This window comes from Rhinopithecus roxellana, chromosome 12 (assembly GCF_007565055.1).
Source record: "Rhinopithecus roxellana isolate Shanxi Qingling chromosome 12, ASM756505v1, whole genome shotgun sequence".
In the NCBI taxonomy this organism is placed as follows: Eukaryota; Metazoa; Chordata; class Mammalia; order Primates; family Cercopithecidae; genus Rhinopithecus; species Rhinopithecus roxellana.
Genome location: NC_044560.1, coordinates 119,436,070 through 119,459,501, shown reverse-complemented (window position 1 = coordinate 119,459,501; position 23,432 = coordinate 119,436,070). Strand labels below are relative to the sequence as shown.

The following is a 23,432-nucleotide window of genomic DNA, read 5'->3' as shown; positions in this document are numbered from 1 at the left end:
CTGGGCAGCAGGGCAAGACTCCTGTCTCAAAAAAAAAGAAAAAGAAAAAAAAATTCTACTATGTTAGCAATTTTCAGACATGCAATACATTGCTAATGGCTGCAGTCTCTATGTTGTACAATAGATTTCTTAAACACTTTTCCTGTCTAACTGAAATTTTGTATCCTTTGACCAATATCTCTGCTATTTCCCCTGTCTCCTGCCTCCCTCAGCCTAGGTTACCAGAGGCTTGAGAGTTCTAGGCTGAGGACCTGATTTAGAGATCCTCAGTTGGAGAAAGTTTTATGACACCACATACAGCCTGATGCCAGGAGCACCCACCTCAAGCTAGAGGTATGGGTCTTATGTATCCGCACGGAAACAGACTCATACTCTAGGGTTAGCTGTCTATTGGACCAGAAACCTCTTAAAGGTAAGGACTGTACTGTGTACCTCTTTTTATCTTTTTTTTTTTTTCCTGAGACAGTCTCGCTCTGTCCCCCAGGCTGGAGTGCAACCTCTGCCTCCTGGCTTCAAGTGATTCTCCTGCCTCAGCCTCCTGAGTATCTGGGATTACATGTGTGTGTCACCACACCCAGCTAAGTTTTGTATTTTTAGTAGAGATAGGGTTTCACCATGTTGAGCAGGCTGGTCTCGAACTCCTGACCTCATGATCCACCCGCCTTGGCCTCCCAAAGTGCTGGGATTACAAGCGTGAGCCACCGCACCCAGCCTAGCCTCTTTTTATCTTAAACTCCCATTATGATTGGTAAGCTGAACTTCAATTAAGCAGATAATACGGAAAACTCAGATAACCTGGCCCCACTCTTCTTTTCCTGCCTCAGCATTGGTTCTTTATTCTGCAAGTTTCATGAGAACAGAGACTTTGTCCTACTAATTTTTTCATACTTTTTTCTTTTTTATCTTTCTCTTTATTCTGACATATTATGGCATTAAATACATTTCTTTTTTTCTTCTTCTTTTTTTTTTTGAGATGGAGTCTCACTCTGTCGCCCAGGCTGGAGTGCAATGACGTGATCTTGGCTCACTGCAAGCTCCCCTTCCCGGGTTCAATCGATTCTCCTGCCTCAGCCTCCCAAGTAGTTGGGATTACAGGCGTGAGCCACCGCGCCCGGCCGCACTGGGCTTTTTTGAGGTTGCAGTGGGTATCTTGTTTTCATTGTCAGTCAGGACAGCAGATAAATCAAGCTGTGCTGTCCACTGAGTTTCCCTGTGAACCTAAAACAGCTCTGAAAAAGAAAGTCTAGAGCCAGGCGTGCTGGCTCACACCACACCAGCCTGGGCAACAAAAAATCCCATCACTACAAAAAAATTTCAAAATATTTGAATATCATAATTATAATAAAGTCTAATAAAACCTATACAGGGCACAGCGGCTCATGCCTGTAATGCCAGCACTTAAGGAGGCTGAGGCAGGTGGATCACCTGTACTCAGAAGTTCAAGACCACCCTGGGCAACAAGGCAAATCTTCATCTCCACAAAAAACACGAAAAGTAGCCGAAGTGGTGGTACGATCCTGCAGTCCCAGCTACTTGGGAGGCTTAGATGGGAGGATTGCTTGAGCCTGGAAGGTCATGGCTGCAGTGGGCGATGATCCTGCTACTGCAATCCAGCCTGGTTGACAGAGGGAGATCCCATCTCAAAAAAAAGAATAGAAAAAAAAAGAAAACTGTTTAGGATATCCAATAAAAGCTGAGTTTGAGAAAAATAATGAATAATTTAGAACATGGTGATACTAAAAATAATGTTTTATCTGAAACCCACATTTCCCCTGGCATATTGTGTATTTAATCTGGACACCCTCCTTGGACAATTGTACTTTACAGCAAAACAGTGGGTAACAGCATGTCAATCAGGAGACTCCGTTTTTTGTTACAAAATATTGAAAACTAATAAGATGTTTGTTTATTGAAAGAACAGCAACACAAACCAAAATAAACCTATAACAATAGACATAACGACGCCGGGCGCGGTGGCTCAAGCCTGTAATCCCAGAACTCTGGGAGGCCGAGACGGGCGGATCACGAGGTCAGGAGATCAAGACCATCCTGGCTAACATGGTGAAACCCCGTCTCTACTAAAAAATACAAAAAACTAGCCGGGCGACGTGGCAGGCGCCTGTAGTCCCAGTTACATGGGAGGCTGAGGCAGGAGAATGGTGTAAACCTGGGAGGCGGAGCTCACAGTGAGCTGAGATCCGGCCACTGCGCTCCAGCCTGGGTGACAGAGCGAGACTCCGTCTCAAAAGGAAAAAAAAATACATATATATATAATGAAACAAAAACCAAAATTCACTGGGGAGGAAAAAGATTTAAACAAACATCCTAGGAATTCCTGTCTAGGGCACCCCTGTGTGTGCCAGGCACCCTTCGTGTGTCAGATGTCATCTGATAACGTCGGTGAAAATTCGTCATTCACACTTTCTTGGTGCAGGAGACGCAGACCCGATGACGAAGTCACTGCGAAGTGGTTTCTGGATGTGTTTTCTGGTGGCGTCTTAAGGTTGCAGGCCGACCGAAGGCTCTTGAACACTTGGGACATTTGTAAGGTTTCTCTCCGGAGTGGGTGCGCTGGTGCTCCTTCAGATTCGCCTTGTAGGTGAAAACTTTCTTGCAGTCTTTACATTCGAAGGGCTTCTCCCCTGTGTGGCTTCTCCTGTGACACTTCAGGTAGGACTTCTGGGTGAACTGCTTCTGGCAGACGTCACACGTGTAGGGCCTCTCGCCGGTGTGGGTTCGCTGGTGAAATTGCAGGCCTATGCGCTGCATGAAACGATTCCCACAGAGATTACATTGAAACCGTCTCTCTCCTGTGTGTGATCTCTTGTGGACGGCTAGCTTGCCGCGATACTTAAACCTCTTACTGCACACCTCACACGCAAAGGGCAGCAGTTCCTTAACTCCTTGGCCATCGGGGTGACTGGCTGGGCCCGCAGGGCCCGGGGAATGAAGTGGATTGATCTCAGCTTGTCCCGGGGATTCTCTGTTGCCCACAGGTGTGGCTTCTCCTTGAGGTTCTTCTTGGGAAATGGAGGTGACGTCTGGTTTGCTTCCTTTGGGGCCTCTGAGATTCGGAGCCTCTCCACTGTTCCTGCTGTGAGTCGAAGCTTCTCTCTCCACAACGCAGGCAGAAGGTGTGTCGGCATCCACATTTTCCACAGAGGCTCTTTTTTGGGGTTCCTGCCCCTCCTTTGCACTCACCAGATCTGCTGGAAGAAGGGATTCCACACACAACAGTTAATAAAGCGCATTTTCAATACACCAAACTCGTTGCAACCAAACACTGACCTCGTCTGAGAACTTCCCCTCAAGCTCAAGCCTAAGACATTGGACTGTAGGTCTCTAGAGAGTGGGGGTGGAGAGGCTTTGGCAGCTGAGTGCCAACTCCCCAGACATGATAATGCTGGGACCCCACTCCTGCACGCCAGAAGAGAGGGGCTATCTCCACACAGGTCTAAGTCTTCATACTTACTGGGACCGTTTGGAAGCTGAGGCTCTGAGGATGTAACTCCTGGGTTTTCCTCCCTGTCTTCCTCCAGGTCCTTCTCCAAGGTCGGCTTGGGGCTCAGAGCCTTTGGGTCACCTTTCATGACAATGGTCTCTGGCAGCAGGAAGTCCTCTTCCTGACAATGAAAAACCAAGGGCAATGACTCCGTGTCTAAACTGGGGGAAGTTTAGGCATCTCTGCCTTTTCCTGATGGAATGCACCAACATTCAAAACCACCACACCAATGACACAGGTGTGGTGGTTTTCACTCTTTGGTTCTCTGAGCATATTTCTTCCCGCCGTGCCAACATCTCCCTGCCCCTGAGGCTGGAAGGAGCATGACTCTAGGTGGAGGCCCCTCACCCCTGGCACCATTGGCATTGGGGCTGCATCACCCTCCTGGAGGGGGCGCTCCTGTGCAGAGCAGAGACCCCGCCTCCACCCTCTAGATGCTACTAACACCACCATCACCTCCTACAATGACACACAAAACATCTCCAGACATGGCCATGTGTCCTGAAAGGCAAAATCACCCCAGTTGAGAAACACTCCTCAAATTAAGAAATTGACAATCTGTAGAAAGTGGGTTCCTTGCTGAATTATTACATTAAACGTCTCTGAGGAAACTGGATGTGGAAGGGACCTTCAGTTCAGTCATCTGTGCCAACTGCCTCCCTCACTTCACTGAGACCATTTCTTACCCCCCACCCTCAATGCTAAAAGCTCTCACAGTGGAGGGAAAAGTAGATGAGGTTTTCCTCTCTGCGATGGTTCAGGAATGAATGTCTGGGGATGTACCATGTCCATGGGGAATGGTTCTAATTTTGTCCTGTGCCAAATCTGTCAATCAGTCCTGCAGCCACAAGACTTCCTCCTGTTCTTTCTCCCACCTCTGCCCAGACACCAAGGCCTCACACACTCACCTGCCTCCTGAACAGTGCAGGGACCCTGGGCAGGGTCTGCAGTTCTCGGCAGGCCTGGCCTTCCCCTGGACGCATCTTTTTCACAGAGGAGGCCCACTGGCTGGACACGTCTCTCAGATCATCCCTGGCACTGGCGGGGGCTTCAGCCATCTCAACATCTGAGTCCTGCATAAGATATTCCTTGCCGAGCAAGTTGACCACAGACTGTAGAGGGAAAAGAGACAATCAGACTCACTATGAGAACCTGAAAGTAGCTCTCATATTCCCTGGGTCCTGCCATAATGGTCACACTTGACTGTAATTAATGTTCAAATCTGCCTTCCCGATGCAGAGTCAGCTCTGTGGACACAGCAATCCTGTCTGAATTTTTTCCTCTCTAGACTTCAGCACCTGCCTGCACCTGGAGTTTTCTAGATAAGTACATAAATATGGGTCCTTTAGATGAAAGAGTCTAAACCAAAGAGAAGACAGGGAGAAATATTCCGGGTGAATCCAACTCAATTGGCCGGTGGCAGCTCACTTTGTGTTGGAACTTAGGGGCTCATATGGGGACCTGGAGGCAGATCCCTGGATCTCTGATACCAACCACTTTCCCTGCCTCAGGATGGGACTTCTGGGCCCCCCTTCAGTTCACCCTAATGCCTCCTTCCCTACATTCCATCAGATGTAATATTTTACCAACATCTTTCTTTCATGTTGGCCTCACACAGTGTGTGGGTCCCTGTATCCCCTCTGCCTGTCCATCTCCTAGACCAGGAATTGGCCATCTCAGCACAGCTGATATTTGAATCTGGATGATTATTTGTCATGGGGGGTTGTCCTGAGCTTTGGAGAATGCTTAGCAGCATCTCCTGTCCTCCCCCTTGTGACAACCAAAAACTGTCCCCAGACACTGCCATGTGCCTCTGATGGGCACACTCTCCTCTACTTGGAAGCCCTGACCTAGAGCAGCCCCTTGGGTCCTCTCCAGTCCAGGTGCACCCTGCAGCCCCCATCCCAGCTCCCCTTCCCTGAGCCAATCAGGAGGGTCCCACTCACCCATTTCTTGGGTCTTCTGTTATTTTGCAGCAGGTCCTCCAGGTCTTTGCAGCTCTGCACGCCGTTCATCATGACTAAGACCTGGAGTTCCTGGGGCATGGAGATCATGAACTGCTCCATCACCAGCATGTCCAGGATCTGCTCTTTGGTGTGGAGGTCGGGCCTCAGCCACAGATGGCACAACTCAGTGAGTTTCCTCAGAGCCTGGATGGGGTCCGACTCCTTCGGGCAGGTGAACATCCTGAAGTTCACGTGAGAAATCTCAGGGTCCACATCGTGATTTCCAAGTTGAGTTGCTGGGGATGGCAGGGACTGTGGTGGCTCTGACTCAGGGCTGTTGCAGGGTTCTCCCAGACCGCATAAGGGTGTGCAATTTGCAGCCATATCTACAGGATAATATTTCAGTCAGCCTCTGGGAAAGCTCTTCCAGTAGCTGGTATCTATTTGTGACCTATCTACACAGACCACCCCTGGTTTTTCTCAGTAACAGATTCACTGTTCGTTCAGAAGTCTGCAGGGACAAAAAAGCATGAGCTTATTAGGTGAAGTTTTTACTCTACCCACCCCTCCCTTCCAAATCCCTCATCCCAATCCCAGACCCCATTTCCTCTCTAGCATTGGACTCAGCACCATGGAAATGAATCCACTCTGTTCTTCTTCCAGTGTCTACACCTGACTACATGTTCTGGAGTAAAACCTGAATGCTCCCCTGGATCTGATCTCTGGATCATTGTGCAAAGGCTGAATCGGTTTTCCTGCCCATCGAACAACATTGTTTTTGACTGTAAATCAAATAGGACAGTAATGTGAAGTGCCTAAAATCTGATGCAACAATCATGTCAATTCTTTATGTTTTCTTATCAAGATAAGATCCAAGGCAAATCCTTAGTCATAATTATGCAATAAGACAAATAAAAATAGTTACAATGTAAGATTGTCCCCCAACAAACCTTCTTAACCCCAGAATTATTCGCTCTAGAGAAGGGACAGCACTAAAGAATCCTATGAGGATCAAGCACCTACACAGATATTTTGTTATTTTGGTAAAATGCACATTCATAAATTTCCTCATATTTATCTTCTTCAGGTGCACAATTTCATGGGACTAAGACATGCACCATGCTGTGCAACCATCACCACTGTCTAGTTCCAGAATTATCTCATCACCCCAAAACAAACCCCATCCCCATCAGTGATCACCCCCTGCCTACCCACCCCAGCCCCTGGAAATCACTAATCTACCTTCTCTCTCTAAGAATTTCTCTATTCTTAGGCTCATCCCAGAACACAGATTTAAAGTCTAGTGCTCCTTGATATTTTAAAGAAGTGGGTTCATACAATAATAAGGTTTTTCAAAGTTAATTGCTAAACCTAGCTTTATTAGGCAGGAACCACTGAGTGATACTATCCAGGCATCAATTATGTCCAAGTTCAACAGCTATGAGAACGCAGCCCTGCTGTCCTAGCCACAGGTGGGGGAAGCAACCTGAAGTTCTGCAGAGAGGAGAAAAAACTGCCAGGAGGGTCTCAGGAAAGGTCACCAGTAGCCTGGAGGACGAATACCCCACACTTCCTGGAAGGAATCTGAGCAAGTGCAGAACAGAGAGACAGGGAGACAATCGGCAGAGCCGGGGGACAACCCAGAGGAGGAGGCAATATTTACACACCACACATCTCACAAGAGGCTCCTGTGCAAAACATTAGCAACTCAAACGACTCCAAAGCGAGAAAACACATAACCCACTAGAAGGAGGGCAAGGCGCCTGTGCGGACGTCTCAGATGAGACATGTGAATAGCCAGCAGGTCTAGGAAAAGGTGCTCATCATCACTCATCTTCAGGGACATGCAAATCCAAACCACAAGGCTCCCCTCACGCCTGCTAGAGTGGCTGTTCCCAAAAAGACACATGGAGCGAGTGTTGGTAACGATTTGGAAGAAAGGGATCCTCTGCGCCCTGTGTTGGGATGTAAATTAGACCAGCCGATGTGGGAGACAGTATAGAAGCTCCTCAGAAAATTAAAAGTGCAACCACTGCATGATCTGGCAATCCCGCTCCTGGGCATGTACACAGAGGAAGGGGAATCAGGACGTGGACTCCAAAACAGTGAAACTCTGGAGGGGCAGAGGAAGGGAAGGTTGAAAAACTACCCATTGGTTGCTAGCCTCACGTCCTGCGTGACGGGATCAGTCATACCCCAAACCTCAGCATCACTCAATATACTCATGTAACATATCTGCACAGGTACGCCCCAAATTTAAAATAAAACTTGAAATTACAAAATAATTTTAAAAATAAAAGAAGTAAGTAACATAAACAATAATTAAAAACCCAGTGGACTCAAGTGTGAGCGCAGTGGCTCACACCTGTAATCCCAGCACTTTGGGAGACCAAGGCAGGTGGATCACTTGAGGTCGGGAGTTCAAGACCAGCCTGACCAACATAGAGAAACCCCATCTCTACTAAAAATATAAAATTAGCCGGGTGTGGTGGCACATGCCTGTATTCCCAACTACTCAGGAGGCTGAGGCAGGAGAATCGCTTCAACCCAGGAAGCGGTGGTTGTGGTAAGCAGAGATCGAGCCATTGCACTCCAGCCTGGGCAACAAGAGCAAAACTCTGTCTCCCCCCCAAAAAAAAACAAAAACAAAAAACAAAAAAAAAAAACAACCCAGTGGACTCATAGTAGCAGTGAGTAGAATGGTGGTTAACAGGGCCGGGGTGGGGGTTGGGGAGATATAGGTCTGAGGGTATGAATTTGAGTTGAAGAAAGCAATTCAAGAAAGCAATTGTTCACCATGGTGACTTCAGTTCATAACAATGTATTGTATAATTGGAAATCGCTAAAAGAGTAGATGAAAAGGCAGCCGGAAATTCTGGAATTAAAAGTGGTTTTGCCACGGGGCACCTGCTGCTGCTCAGGAGGCTGAGGCGGGAGGATCACTCGAGCCCAGGAGTTTGAAAACCACCTGGGCAACATAGTGAAAGCCCGTCTCTAAAAAAAGGGGGCTTCATGTTCCTAGAAACCACTTTGTATTCACTGTCAGTTCATTTCCCATTAAAACAAGCAATGGGACATGGGAAAAAATAAAGGCAGGTACGCAGGTTAATATTCAATTCTGGGAGTATATAGCAAGGTGTCCGGGCAAATGCCTGGGAAAATGAACCCAAATCTTTCTGAAACCAAGGCCCCAACCCAAATCTTTCTGAAACCAACCCCCCAACCCAAGTCTTTCTGAAACCAACCCCCGCAGGCCAACTCCAAAACCCCACAGACATCCCACTGGGCACTTACCTCTGTCTCAGCTTCTGTCTCCAACTTCCTCTCTTCTGGGATATGCTCTCCAACTGGTCTGGAGCTGAACTGTGTCTATTTATAGAGAACCCGCGGGACTCCAGGCCTCTCTTCCAGTCCCCTGGGCCCCCACATGATTGGGTTAGGGCCATAGAATCCATTGAAGGTGATCAGCGTTGATTACATTTCTCATTGAAACCCCACCCACAGGAAATTAATGTATTAAAATGCCTACCATACAAATAACGTAAGTTTTCCCGCTCTACTGAATTGCATTTCATATTTCTGAAATATTTGGAGGCTTCAGGGACTATAGATCTGCAAGTTTTAAGCACTTTTGGGTCCCCTCATGGCACAAACAGTGATATCCTAATGAGTAAAGGACGTGTTAAGAGTGGGTTGAATAATATCAAACCAGTGATTTGCTCTAGTTTGAGGAAAGCTTTCACAGGTGAATGTCAAGATATTGAAGAAAAAAGACAGTCATTGTTGATACATAATGAATAGTAGTGATAATTTTTTACTTTTCAAAGTCTGGGAATTGACATGGGAAAGCTGTGCTTGAACCAGGCTAAATCACTGCTTTGATTGGCTATCTAAGGGTAGCCAGCCTACCCTTAGGTAAAAACAGTGGGAACCAGAGAAAGGCACATGGTGTCCTCTCTGCGTTCACTTTAGGATGGTAGGAGCTGGTTTATGGACACACGGAGGGCTCCCTAGTTCTCAACCCCCTCAGTGAGGCCTCTCAAGCAAGAAAAGCCTTAATGGTGGGTGTGAATTTTACTGTATGGACCATGGAGTCCATGTGGAATGACAATTAAGTACACTTTATACTGATTCTGGTTTCAATCCTTGGGAAATCTTAAGCCACTGAATTCTGGAAACTTCCAACTCCCTGTGACTAGAACCAGGGAATTATTACCTTCCTGATGAGTTGTTTTGAAGACGAAATAAGACTATCTTGGCTGGAGGTGGGGGCTCATGCCTGTAATCCCAGCACTTTGGGATGCCACGGTGGGCGGATCACAAGGTCAGGAGTTCGAGACCAGCCTGACCAACATGGAGAAACCCCATCTCTACTAAAAATACAAAATTAACCAGGCATGGTGGCACATGCCTGTAATCCCAGCTACTCGGGAGGCTGAGGCAGGAGAATCACTTGAATCCAGGAGGCGGAGGTTACGGTGAGCCAAGATCTCACCATTGCACTACAGCCTGAGCAACAAGAGTGAACTCCGTCTCAAAAGCAAAAAAAAAATAAATCAATCAATAAAACAAAACAAAACAAAAAAAGATTATGTCAGTAAAGTGCCCAACACGAGGTCATTTTGCCAAAAAGTTCTGACACTTATTTCCTGATGCATTTTCTCATACTTTGTGATTTTTCCTTGTTAATAATTTTTTTCCTTGTTAATAATTGAGGTGTTAATAGTGAGTCAGAGTTCAGAATGGAGTGATTAAGGGGAATGAACTAGAATCTGCCTAAAGCTACCATCTACCTACCCAATTCCCTCCAATCTTCTCTTCTAGAAACATGTCATGTTCCCATGAAGAATGTGTTTGGCATTTTGGTAGGGATTGTGACGGATCTGTAGATCTCTGTTAATAGTGTGGTCATTTTCACAATATGAATTCTTCCGATTTACAAACATGGAATATCTTTCCATTTTTGTGCCCTCTTCATTTCCTCTCATCAATATTTTATAGTTTTTCTGGTAGTGATCTCCTACCCCTGTGGGTGAATTTGTTTGTTTGTTTATTTATTTATTTATTTATTTATTTATTTATTTAATTTTAGAGCCAAGATCTCACTGTGTCACCTTGGCTGGGTGCAATGGAAAACTCAGATCTCACTGCAACCTCGAACTCCTGGGCTCAAGATATCCTGCTCCAGCCTCCTGAGTATCTGGAGTTACAGGCAAGCACCACCATACTTGGTTAATTAACAAAGATTTTTTGTAAAGATGGCAGTATCGCTATGTTGCCCAGGCTGCTCTCCAACTCCTGGTCTCTATCCGTCCTTGGGGACTAAGGTCACCATGCTGATGTTTACATATCCCTATACATAGTGTAATTATCACTACAATCAAGCTGATTAATGTATTCATCAACTCACATAGTGACTATTTTCTTTTCATTATTTATTTATTTCCTTAATTCCTGGGTCAAGCAATCCTCTTGCCAGAGGTTGCAGTGAACCAAGATCGCTCCACTACACTCCAGCCTGGGCGACGGAATGAGACTCCATCTCAAAGAAAAAAAAAAAAAAAACTATCAAAAGAAAGCCAGATGTGGCTCATGTCTGTAGTCTTACCTGCTAGGGAGGCAGAAGCAGGATCATTTGAGCCCAGTACTTGATAAATAAATACATAAATGATAAAAAGGAAAGAACATGGTATCTATGTGAGATGATGGAGATGTTAACTAACTTGGTCCTGGCGACTGCATCACAATGTATACCTGTTTCCAAACTTCAGCTTGGTGTCCTTCGTTAATAATAATGTGTTGGGAAAATCTAAGCCAGAGCAAGGAACAAAGGGCATCCAAATTCAGAAGGAGGAAGTCGAATTGTCTCTCTTTGCCAACAACATGATGTCATCTATAAAAACCCCTGAAACCTCCAGCAGTAAAACTCTTAGAATTGATAAACCAATTCCGTAAAGTGGCCAGATACTAAGTCGATATGCAAAAATCAGTAGTGTTTTTATACACCAACAACGAACTAGGGGCAAAAAGAAAATCAAGAAAGCAATCTCATTTACAAGAGCAAAAGACACCCCCAAAAACCTGGAAATAAATTTAACCAAGGAGGCGAACGATTTCCACAAGGAAAACTATTAAACGCTAATGAAAAATATTAAAGCGGACCCCAGAAAATGGGAAGACATGTTCATAGGGTGGAAGAATCAATATTGTGAAAAAGACCATACTATTAATAGACATCTACAGATTCAATGCGATCCCTACCAAAATACAAACAATGTTCTTCACAGAAGCACATTGTGAGTTTCCGGAGGGGAGAATTCAGGGGAATTGCATAGGCAGATGGTGGTTTAGGCAGCTCCCAGTGAATTCCAGGGAAAAATTCCATTCTTAACTCTAACTCATTGTCAACACCTCAGTGGTTAAGAAGGAAAAATATCATCAAGTATGAGAAAATGCACCAGAAGATAATTGTTACAACTGTTTGGCAAAATGACCTTGTATTGAGCACTTTACTGACTCAGTCTCATTGCATCTTCGAAACAAATCAGGAAGGTTCTATTCACAAGAAGTTTGAAGTTCCCAGAGTTAAGCGGCTTAAGATTTTCCAAGGATTTAATCCAGAATTAGTGTAAAATTGACAGCCCTCCATTTTATCCTAAAGGTTAGATGAGGTTTCCTCTGAAGTTAAAATGAATGAGTCACTACTTGAATGGATTAGTGTCATCCAATGGACGGTGCGAACTTCCCAAATTGTAATCTAATCTTGCCTAGCATTTAATTATCATTCCACATTAACTCCATGATCCATACAGTAAAATTCACACCCACCCATTAAGGCTTTTGGTGCTTGAGAGCCCTAACTGAGGGGCTGAGAACTAGGGAACCCGTAGGACCCTCCGTGTATCTATAAACCACCCTCATACCCTCCTGGAATGAATGCAGAGAGGAGACCATGTGCCTTTCTCTGGTTCCCACTGTTTTTATACAAGGCTGATAGCAAATCAGTGATTTCGCCCAGTTTAAACAAAGCTTTCACATGTCAATTCCAAGATTTTGAAAAAAAGAAAAAAGTAAAAAATTATCACAAATATTCATTACGTATCAACAATGAGTGTCCACTATTTTCAATATCTTGCAATTCGCATGTGAAAGCTTCTCTCAAATGAGATTAAAAATGAGATTAAATCACTGATTTGATATTAATCAACCAACTCTATTTTGAATTTTTCTTTCTTTTTTCTTTTTTTTTCCATTTTGTTTTAATAAGCTAATTCCACCAGCTCTTAACATGTTCTTTACTTGTTAGGATATTACTGTCTGTGGCACGAGGGGACCCAAAGTGGTTAAAACTTGCGGATCTGTATTTTCTGAGGCCTCCAAATACCTCAGCAATATGACAGCTCAGTAGAGCGCGAAAACCTATGTTCTTTGCACAGTAGGCATGTTTAATACATTAATTTCCTGTGGGCGGGGTTTCAGTGGCAAATGTAATCAACGCCGCTTACGTACAATGGACTCTATGGCCCTAAACCAATCATGGGGCGGTGCAGGGAACCGGAAACCGGGCCTCAGTCCCTCCGCTTCTCCATAAATAGACGCAGTTCAGCTCCAGGCCAGTTGGAGAGCGCATCGCAGAGCGAGGAGGTCGGCGGCGGAAGCCGGGAAGGCGGTAAGTGTCCAGCGAGCACATCTGTGGTGTTTAGGAGCTGGCGTGCGCGGGGGTTGGTTTCAGAAAGTTTGGGTGTATTTTCTCATGCATTTGCTCGGAGACTTTGTGAAGGCAGCGGGTCTCCTTTGCACCCCATGGTTAACGCTGACTCGTTATGCAATGCTTCTGTAAACTGGGAATAATTCTAACTTTCTTGGTCGGGCGCGGTGGCGCATGCCTGTAATCCCAGCTACTTTGGAGGCCGAGGTTGGCACATCACGAGGTCAGGAGTTCAAGACCAACCTGACCAACATGGTGAAACCCCGACCCTACTAAAAATAAAAAAATTAGCTGGACGTGGTGGCGGGCGCCCGTAATCCCTGTTACTCAGGAGGCTGTCAGGAGAATCGTTTGAACCCAGGAGGCAGAGGTTGCAGCGAGCCGAGGTCGGGCCATTGCACTCCAGCCTGGTTAACAAAGCAAAACTCTGTCTCAAAAAAAAAAAAAGTAAAAGCAAGTAATAATATTAAGTTTCTCATCATGGTTAGGTTTTGTTTTATTTTTCAGAAACGGGGTCTCGTTCATAGCCCAGGCTGGCCTGGAACTCCCAGGCTCAAGCTATCTGCCCTCCTCGGCCTCCACCTTGCTGGGACTGCGGGAGCACACCACCACGCCGCCCGAGTGCATTTTTTATTGACTGTAGAGATGTGGTCTCACTGCTTTGCACAGGCTGGTCTTGAACTCCTCGGCTCAAGCAATCTGCCCACCTCAGCCTCCATCTCCGCCTCCTGAGCAGGGGCGCTTAGGGAACCTGGTGGGAAAACCTCTTTAATTCCCAGAATTTCAGGCTGCCTTTTCTCTCTCACAGCTGTATGCTTTTTAAAAATGTATCGATTTACTTAATAAATAAAACGAGATGGCCTCTAGATGTGTCTCCCAGGCTGGAGCACAGGGGCACAATCACGGTTCACTGCTGGGCTCAAGTGATCCTGCCCCCTCCACCTCCCAGAGCGCTGGGGTGACAGGTGTGAGCCACCGCACCGGGCCTAATTTACTTTCAAATTGAGAAATATAAATATATAATTGTGTATATGTCTGGTGCACAGCAAAGGGTGTAAAGGTGTATACGCATTGTGCAATGGCTAAATCGAGCAAACTGCCATAGGCTCTACCTCACGGTCTTACCATTTTTGGGTAACACTTGAAATCGACTTCCTTAGCAATTTCCAAGTATACTGTACATTGCTGTGAACTACAGTCACCATGCTGTGCAGTAGACCTATTTAACTTTTTTTATTATTTTATTTTTTTAAAAAAGCTGTAATGGCCGGGAGCAGTGGCTCACATCTGTAATCCCAGCACCTTGGGAGACTGAGGCATGGGGATCACTTGAGGTCAGGAGTTTGAAACCAGCCTGGCCAACATGGCGAGACCCCGTCTCTACTAAAAATACAAAAATTAGCCGAGAGTGGTGGCTCACGCCTGTAATCTGAGCTACTCGGGAGCCTGAGGCAGGAGAATCACTTGAACCTGGGAGGCAGAGGTGGCAGTGAGCCCAGATCGGCCACTGCACTCCAGCCTGGGGGATAGATAGAGCAAGACTCTGTCTCAAATAAATAAATAAAATGAAATAAAAATAAAAATAATTTTGGCCGGGTGCGGTGGCTCAAGCCTGTAATCCCAGCACTTTGGAAGGCCGAGACGGGCGGATCACGAGGTCAGGAGATCGAGACCATCCTGGCTAACCCGGTGAAACCCCGTCTCTACTAAAAACTACAAAAAACTAGCTGGGCGACGTGGCGGCGCCTGTAGTCCCAGCTACTTGGGAGGCTGAGACAGGAGAATGGCCTGAACCTGGGAGGCGGAGCTTGCAGTGAGCTGAGATCCGGCCACAGCACTCCAGCCTGGGTGACAAAGCGAGACTCCGTCTCAAAAAAAAAATAAAAAGATTAAAAAAATAAAAAAATAAAAAATAAAAATAATTTTAAGTAGGCCCAGTGTAGTGGCTCACACTTGTAATCCCAGAACTTTGGGAAGCAGAGGCAGGAGGATCACTTGGACCCTAGAGGTCAAGGCCGCAGCAAGCCAGGATTGCACCACTGCACTCCAGCCTGGGCGACAGAGTTTAAAAACCCTGACCCTACTAAAGGTAGTAGTTTAAAAACAGAAATAGATAACTTAAAAACAATCCACTTTTATTTTAGGTTCGGTGGGTACCTGTGTGCAGATTCGTTACATGAGTATATTGAGTGATGCTGAGGTTTTGGGGATCACTGAACTCGTTGCCCAGGATATGAGGATAGCACCCAATAGGTAGTCTCCCACCTTCCTGCCATCTATCACTCCAGAGTTTCAGTGTTTTGGAGTCCACGTCCTGATTCCCTTTCCTCTGTGTACATGCCCAGGAGCGGGATTGCCGGATCATGCAGTTGTTGCACTTTTAATTTTCTGAGGAGCTTCTATACTGTCTCCCAGATTGGCTGCACTAATTTACATCCCAGCACAGGGCGCAGAGGATCCCTCTCCTCCGAATCCTCACCCGTTCCGTGTGTCTTTGGGAACAGCCACTCTAGCAGGTGTGAGGGGAGCCTTGTGGTTTGGATTTGCACGTCCCTGAAGATGAGTGATGATGAGCACCTTTTCCTAGACCTGCTGGTCATTCGCATGTCTCATCTGAGACGTCCGCACAGGCGCCTTGCCCTCCTTCTAGTGGGTTATGTGTTTTCTCGCTTTGGAGTTGTTTGAGTTGCTTATATTTTGCATCGGAGCCTCTTGTGAGATGTGTGGCTTGTAAATATTGACTCCTCCTCTGGGTGGTCTCCCCCTCTCTGCCGATTGTCTCCCTGTCTCTCTGTTCTGCACTTGCTCAGAGTCCTTACAGGGGGCATGGGTTTTCCATCCTCCCGGCTTCCAGTGACCTTTCCCGAGACCCTCCTGCCAGTTTTTTCTCCTCTCTGCAGACCTTCAGGTTGCTTCCCCCACCTGTGGCTAGGACAGCAGGGCTGCGTTCTCATAGCTGTTGAACTTGGATGATAATTGATACCTGGAGAGTATCACTCAGTGACTCCTGCCTTTTGAAGCTACGTTTAGAACCAAATTTAAAAAGAAAAAAAAAAAAAAGTCAGGCTGTGTGCGGTGGAACACGCCTGTAATCCCAGCACTTTAGGAGGCCAAGGCGTGGGAATGACCTGAGGTCAGGAGTGGGAATGACCTGAGGTCAGGCGTTTGAGACCAGCCTATTCAACATGGCGAAACCCTGTCTCTACTAAAAATAAGAAAATTAGCTGGGCGGGGCCTGTAATCCCAGCTACTTGGGAGGCTGAAGAAGGAGAACCACAGGAACCTGCAGAGGTTGCAGTAAACTCAGATCGCACCACTGCACTCCAGCCCAGGCAACAGAGTGAAACTCTGTCTCAGAAAACATAAATAAAAGAATAAAATTTAAAAAAAAATCTAGGCCAGCTGCAATGCAGTCACACCTGTAATCCCCGAATTTTGGGAGGCCGTGGCCGGTGGATCGCTTGAGCCCAGAGTTTGAGACCAGCCTGGGCAACATGGCGAAACCATATTTTATTACAAAAAATAACCTATAAAAATTAGCCAGGCGTGGTGATGCGCTTGTAGTCCCAGCTACTCGGGAGGCTGAGGTGGGAGCATCACTGGAGCCCAGGAGGTTGCGGCTGAGGGAACCATGGCTGCGAATTTCCTTCCAGCCTGGATGACAGAGCAAGACCCTGTCTCAAACAGAAAAAAGAAAAAATCTTTCTATGGTATGATCCCACTACCTGGAAATTTCATAAGACTTTAATACATTTTATGGAATGAGATAAGGAATAGAGAAACTCCTACAGACAATAAACAGATTAGCGATGGCCAGGGGCTGGGGTGGGTGGGGCAGGAGGTAATTACTGATGAGGATGGTGTTTCCTTTTGGAGTGATGCAATAATTCTGGAATTAGAAAGTGGTGATGGTTGCACAAAATAGTGCATGTGCTTAAGTAAAAGTGATGAATTTTATAAATGTGTGTTTTACCAAAACAACAACATATCTTTGCAGGAGCTTAATTCTCATAGGATTTTTTACTGCCACCTCTTTCCTGCAGCAAATAAATATCCTGGGGTTATTTGTAGATTAATAGAAAAATGTGCTGGGGACAATCGTAGGTTGTAACTATTAATATTTTTCTCTAGCTTTTTGCGTAATTATGAGTAAGGGCTTTGCCTTGGATCTTGTCTTGATGGGAAAACATAAAGAACCGACATTATTGTTACATCAGATTCTAGGAGCTTCACATACATATCCAGTTTAATTTACAGTCAAGAACAGTGTTGTTCCAGTTGAAAGGAAAACCAGTTCCACCTCTGCATAATGATCCCCTGGAGATCAGAATCCAGGGGAGCATTCAGATTTTACCCCAGAACATGTAGTCAGATGTAGACACTGGAAGAACAGAGTGGATTCATTTCCAGAGTGCCAAGTCTAATGCCAATGGACAAATGGGGTCCGGGATTGGGATGAGGGATTTGGAAGGGAGGGATAAGTGGAGTAGAAAGTTAAAATGGTCGGGCTCATATGTTTTTTTTTCCCTGCAGACTTCTGAACAAACCGTGAATCTATTACTGAGAAAAACCAGGGGCAGCCCGTGTAGCTAGGTCTCAATTAGATACCGGCTACTGGAAGAGCTTGTTCAGAGGCGGATTGAAGTATTCTCCAGTAGAAATGGCTGCAAATCACACACCCTCATGGGGTCAGAGAGAACCCTGCAACAGACCTAGGTCAGAGACTCCATGGTCTGTGGCATCCCCGGGAACTCAACTTGGATATCACCACAGGAACCCTGAGACTTGGCATCTGAACTTCAGGATGTTCAGCTGCTCGGAGGAGTCGGACCCCATCCAGGCTCTGAGGAAACTCACTGAGCTGTGCCATCTGTGGCTGAGGCCCGACCTCCACACCAAAGAGCAGATCCTGGACATGCTGGTGATGGAGCAGTTCATGATCTCCATGCCCCAGGAGCTCCAGGTCTTAGTCAAGGTCAACGGCGTGCAGAACTGCAAAGACCTGGAGGACCTGCTACGAAATCACAGAAGACCCAAGAAATGGGTGAGTGGGACCCTCCTGATTGGTGCAGGGAAGGGGAGCTGGGATGGGGGCCAAAGAATTCTCCAGTCCCAAATATCAGCACAGTTAATATTGCAAATCCCTGGTCTAGGAGATGGACAGGCAGAGGGGATACAGGGACCCACACACTGTGTGAGGCCAACATGAGAGAAAGACATTGGTAAAATATTACACCTGATGGAATGTAGGGAAGGAAGCATTAGAGTGAACTGAAGGGGGGCCCAGAAGTCCCATCCTGAGGCAGGGAAAGTGGTTGGTATCAGCGATGCGGGGATCTGCCTCCAGGTCCCCATATGAGCCCCTAAGTTCCAACACAAGGTGAGCTGCCGTTGGCCACTTGTGTTGCATTCACCCAGAATATTTCTCCTTGTCTTCTCTTTGGTTTAGAGACACTTGCATCCAAAGGATTCATATTTATGTACTTACCTAGAGAGAAAAATATTGAGACAGGATTGCTGTGTCCACAGAGCTGATTCTGCATCAGGAAGGCAGATTTCAGCATTAATTAGTCAAGTGTGAGCATTATGGCAAGACCCAGGGAATATGAGAGCTACTTTTTTTTTTTTTTTCACTCTGTCGCCCAGGCTGGAGTACAGTGGCACAATCTCGGCTCACTGCAACCTCCACCTCCTGGGTTCATGCCATTCTCCTGCCTCAGCCTCCCGAGTAGCTGGGATTATAGGCGCCCGCCACTACACCCAGCTAATTTTTTGTATTCTTTAGTAGAGACGGGGTTTCACCGTGTTAGCCAGGATGGTCTCGATCTCCTGACCTCATAATCCGCCCACCTCGGCCTCCTAAAGTGCTGGGATTACAGGTGTGAGCTACCGCGCCCAGCCATGAGAGCTACTTTCAAGTTCTCATAGTGAGTCTGATTGTCTTTTTTCCCTCTACAGTCTGTGGTCAACTTGCTCGGCAAAGAATATCTTATGCTGGACTCAGATGTCGAGATGGCTGAAGCCCCCGCCAGTGCCAGGGATGATCCGAGAGACGTGTCCAGCCAGCGGGCCTCCTCTGTGAACCAGATGCGTCCGGGGGAAGGCCAGGCCCGCCGAGAGCTGCAGACCCTGCCCAGGGTCCCTGCACCGTCCAGGAGGCAGGTGAGTGTGTGAGGCCTTGGTGTCTGGGTAGAGGTGGGAGAAGGAACGGGAGGAAGTCGTGTGTCCACTGGACTGATTGACAGATTTGGCAGAGGACAAGATTAGAACCATTCCCCATGGACATGGTACATCCCCAAACATTCATTCCTGAACCATCGCAGAGAGGGAAACCTCATCTACTTTTCCCTCCACCAGGAGAGCTTTTAGCATTGAGGGTGGGGGGTAAGAAATGGTCTCAGTGAAGTGAGGGAGGCAGTTGGCACAGATGAATGAACTGAAGATCCCTTCCCCATAGCCAGTTACCTCAAAGACATTCCATGTAATAAATCAGCAAGGAAACCATTTGCTACAGATTGTCAATTTCTTAATTTGAGGAATGTTCTCAGCTGGGGTGATTATGCCTTTCCGGACACATGGCCATGTCTGGAGACGTTCTTGTTTGGCATTCTCGGGGCTGGTGGGGTGTTAGCAGCATCTAGAGGGTGGAGGCGGGGTCTCTGCTCTGCACAGGAGCGCCCCATCCAGGAGGGTGATGCAGCCCCAATGCCAGTGATGCCACAGGTGAGGGGCCTCCACCTAGAGTCATGCTCCTTCCAGCCTCAGGGGCAGGGAGACGTTGGCATGGCGGGAAGAAATATGCTCAGAGAACCAAAGGGTGAAAACCACCAGGCACAGGAGCTGATTTAGAATATGGAGCGTGCAGATTAGGGACAGACTCAGACGTGAGGCGGTGATGTTTACTGGGGGTGAGGGGTGGTCCACAGGAAGTCTGCACATATTTCCACACTTATGTCATTAGAAGAGTGGGTGCATCCAGTCAGGAGGGGACAGACATGTCCGTGCTTCCCCCAGTTCAGACACGGAGTCATTGCTCTTGGTTTTCCGTTGTCAGGAGGAGGACTTCCTACTGCCAGAGACTATTGTCATGAAAGGAGGTCCAAAGACTCTGAGACCCAAGCCGACCTTGGAGAAGGGTCTGAACGTAGACAGGGAGGAGAACCCAGGACTTACATCCCCAGAGCCTCAGCTTCCAAACGGTCCCAGTGAGTATGAAGACTTGGACCCAGAAATACTAGCTCCTCTCTTCCTGGGTATGGGTCTGGGGGCCCAGCATTATCATGTCTGGGGAGTTGGCACTCAGCTGCCAAAGCCTCTCCACCCCCCACGTTCCAGAGACCTATGGTCCAATGTCTTAGGCTTGAGGTTGAGGGGAAGTTGTCAGCCAAGGTCAGTGTCTGGTCGCAATGAGTTTGGTGTGTTGAAAATGCGCTTTATTAACTGTTGTGTGTGGAATCCCTTCTTCCAGCAGATCTGGTGAGAGCAAAGGAGGGGAAGGAACCCCCACAAAGAGCCTCTGTGGAAAATGTGGATGCCGACACACCTTCTGCCTGCGTTGTGGAGAGAGAAGCTTCGACTCACAGCGTTAACAGTGGAGAGGCTCCGACTCTGAGCAGTTCCAAACCAGACGCCACCTCCATTTCCCAAGAAGAGCCTCAAGGAGGAGCCACACCTGTGGGCAACAGAGAATCCCCGGGACAAGCTGAGATCAATCCAGTTCATTCCCCGGGCCCTGCGAGCCCAGCCAGTCAACCCAATGGCCAAGAAGCCAAGGCCCTGCTATCCATTGTGTGTGACGTGTGCAATAAATCGTTTAAGTATTTTTCCCAGCTAAGCATCCACAGGAGATCACATACAGGAGAGAGACCCTTTCAATGTGATCTCTGTTGGAAGCGCTTCTTGCAGCCCTCAGACCTCCGAGTTCACCAGCGAGTCCACACTGGCGAGAGGCCCTACTCGTGTGATGTGTGCCAAAAGCGGTTTGCCCACGAGTCCACCTTACAGGGCCACAAGAGGATCCACACCGGGGAGAGGCCGTTCAAATGTAAACACTGCAGCAAAGTTTTCAGCCACAAGGGGAACCTGAACGTTCACCAGCGCACTCACTCCGGAGAGAAGCCCTATAAATGTCCCAAGTGTCAAAAGACCTTCCGTCAGCTGGGGACATTCAAGCGTCACCTGAAAACACACCAGGAAACCACCTCCCAGTGATTCCAGAGTCAGGTCCACGTCCTCCACCCCAAGAGACAGTGACTGATGATTTTTCTCCAATGTTACCAGATGACATATACACATAAAGCACTTGGTAGGAATTGCCCAGATGTTTGAGTAAATATTTATCCTCCCCCATGAGTTTTGTTTTCTGTTTGATTATATCTCTTGCTTTCTTATAGATTTATCTTAGTGTCTGTTGCTGTTTGTCTCCCAATGAGCACAAGTCTCATCATTTTCCAATATCTTATAAGAAAACACTGAGCACAGTAGCACGCAAGCATAATCCCAGCTACTGGGGAGGCTAAGGCAGGAGGATTGCTTGAGTCCAGGGGTTTAAGTCCAGCCTAGGCAACACAGCGAGACTCCACCCCCAAAAAAAAGTGAAGAAAAATTTTGATATTTTTAGTAGAGATGGGGTTTCACCATGTTGGCCAGGCTGGTCTTGAACTCCTGACCTCAGGTGATCTACCCGCCTCAGCCTCCCAAAGTGCTGGGACTACAGGTGTGAGCCGCCACGCCTGGGCAACACTTTCTCTTTTAAGTATCATTGTGTTCTATGTGATTCCTTCCTTATCTGAAGCGCAGTGTTTGGGTATATTGTATTGTTTTCAGTAGACTTTATTTTTGAGAGCAGTTTTAGGTTCACGCACAACTCAGTGGAAAGTACCGAGTATTCCTGTAGATCCCCTTCCCCCGCCACCCACACACACAGCTCCCCACCAGAGATCCACCCACCTCAGCCTCCCAAAGTGCCGGCATTACAGGTATGAGCCACCATGCCCGACCTCCACAAGGAATTTATAATAGTTAGAAACTTATGATGCTAAAATATAGCTTCAAAATATGTAAAAAAGAAAAAAAAAAGGATCTAAAACTAATGAACAAATGAACAGGAAACACGTCAGATATCCAGAAATTGCCAGAAATTAGAACTAAGGACCCTCTCATCAGGTAACTAAAGGAACTTAAAATTGTATTAGTCGGCCGGGCGCGGTGGCTCAAGCCTGTAATCCCAGCACTTTGGGAGGCCGAGACGGGCGATCACAAGGTCAGGAGATCGAGACCATCCTGGCTAACTAAATAATACAAAAAACTAGCCGGGCGAGGTGGCGGGCGCCTGTAGTCCCAGCTCCTCGGGAGGCTGAGGCAGGAGAATGGCGTGAACTCGGGAGGCGGAGTTTGCAGTGAGCTGAGATCCGGCCACTGCACTCCAGCCTGGGCAACAGAGCAAGACTCCGTCTAAAAAAAAAAAAAAAATATTGTATTAGTCTTGTTCAGGCTTCAGAAACAATGGTAGGCCTGTGACCCACAAATGATCCCACGTGGGATACATGACTTGTGGAAAGTAAACACCCACCAGTCCTGAGAAGCTTCAGATCAGAAAGGGAGTGAGCAATGGAACTTCCCAAACCCCGGGAATCTGACCAGTTCTCTAGGTTTCAGAACATCCTGAGACACACAAAGTAAAAGATTCAGCATTATTGATTAAACCTTTGGAGCTGCTTATTTGCACATTGCTGATAATTTCAGCTAGCAGCTTAGGAACATAAGCTGGGATCCCCCAACTGCTCTCTGAAGTCTCACCCATGGAGTGGACGCACTACCCAGGACCCGTTCCAACTGGGACTCCAGATGGCTGTTTCCAGGTCTTCCCTGCACTGCTGGATCTGGATGTAGGTATTCTCCCCGGTTTGGTTAATACATATGTATGCATTTCCCTTTTCCCTTTTCTCACGTTAGCGTTTGCTACGTTAACCCTTATACTCTTCCGCAAAGTTTTGATCATTAAACTTTTCTTTTGGCCAGGCGTGGTGACTCACGCCTATAATCCCAGCACTTTGGCAGGCTGAGGTGGGCGGATCACCTGAGGTCTGGAGTTTGAGACCAGCCTGACCAACATGGAGAAACCCCGATATATACTAAACATACAAAATTAGCCGGGCATGGTGGTGCACGCCTGTAATCCCAGCTACTCGGGAGGCTGAAGCAGGAGAATTGCTTGAACCCGGGAGATGGAGGTTGCAGTGAGCTGAGATCGCACCATTGCACTCCAGCCTGGGCA

The 23,432-nt window shown here is 47.0% G+C and overlaps 2 protein-coding genes across 3 annotated transcripts; one reads left to right on the top strand and one right to left on the bottom strand.

The window, feature by feature from the left end:
• Positions 1-2,457: 2,457 nt before the first annotated feature.
• ZSCAN5C (zinc finger and SCAN domain containing 5C) lies at positions 2,458-5,832 on the bottom strand. The gene is made up of 4 exons (XM_030913315.1): positions 5,449-5,832; positions 4,411-4,614; positions 3,473-3,623; positions 2,458-3,209 (listed from the first exon to the last, which is right to left on the bottom strand). Exons 1-4 carry the CDS (start codon positions 5,830-5,832, stop codon positions 2,458-2,460), a joined length of 1,491 nt encoding a protein of 496 aa, XP_030769175.1.
• A 7,126-nt stretch (positions 5,833-12,958) lies between these two features.
• On the top strand, positions 12,959-21,367 carry LOC104680944 (zinc finger and SCAN domain-containing protein 5B). Of its 2 annotated transcripts, XM_010387048.2 has the most exons (5): positions 12,959-13,117; positions 17,815-18,200; positions 19,115-19,318; positions 20,211-20,361; positions 20,628-21,367. In XM_010387048.2, the coding sequence occupies exons 1-5, from the start codon at positions 12,985-12,987 to the stop codon at positions 21,365-21,367; spliced, it is 1,614 nt and encodes a 537-aa protein (XP_010385350.2). In that variant the 5' UTR covers positions 12,959-12,984. The 2 variants fall into 2 exon arrangements, with proteins under 2 accessions (XP_010385350.2, XP_030769226.1); XM_030913366.1 differs by lacking the exon at positions 12,959-13,117 and having other exon boundaries at positions 17,817-18,200; positions 20,625-21,367.
• Positions 21,368-23,432: the final 2,065 nt, after the last annotated feature.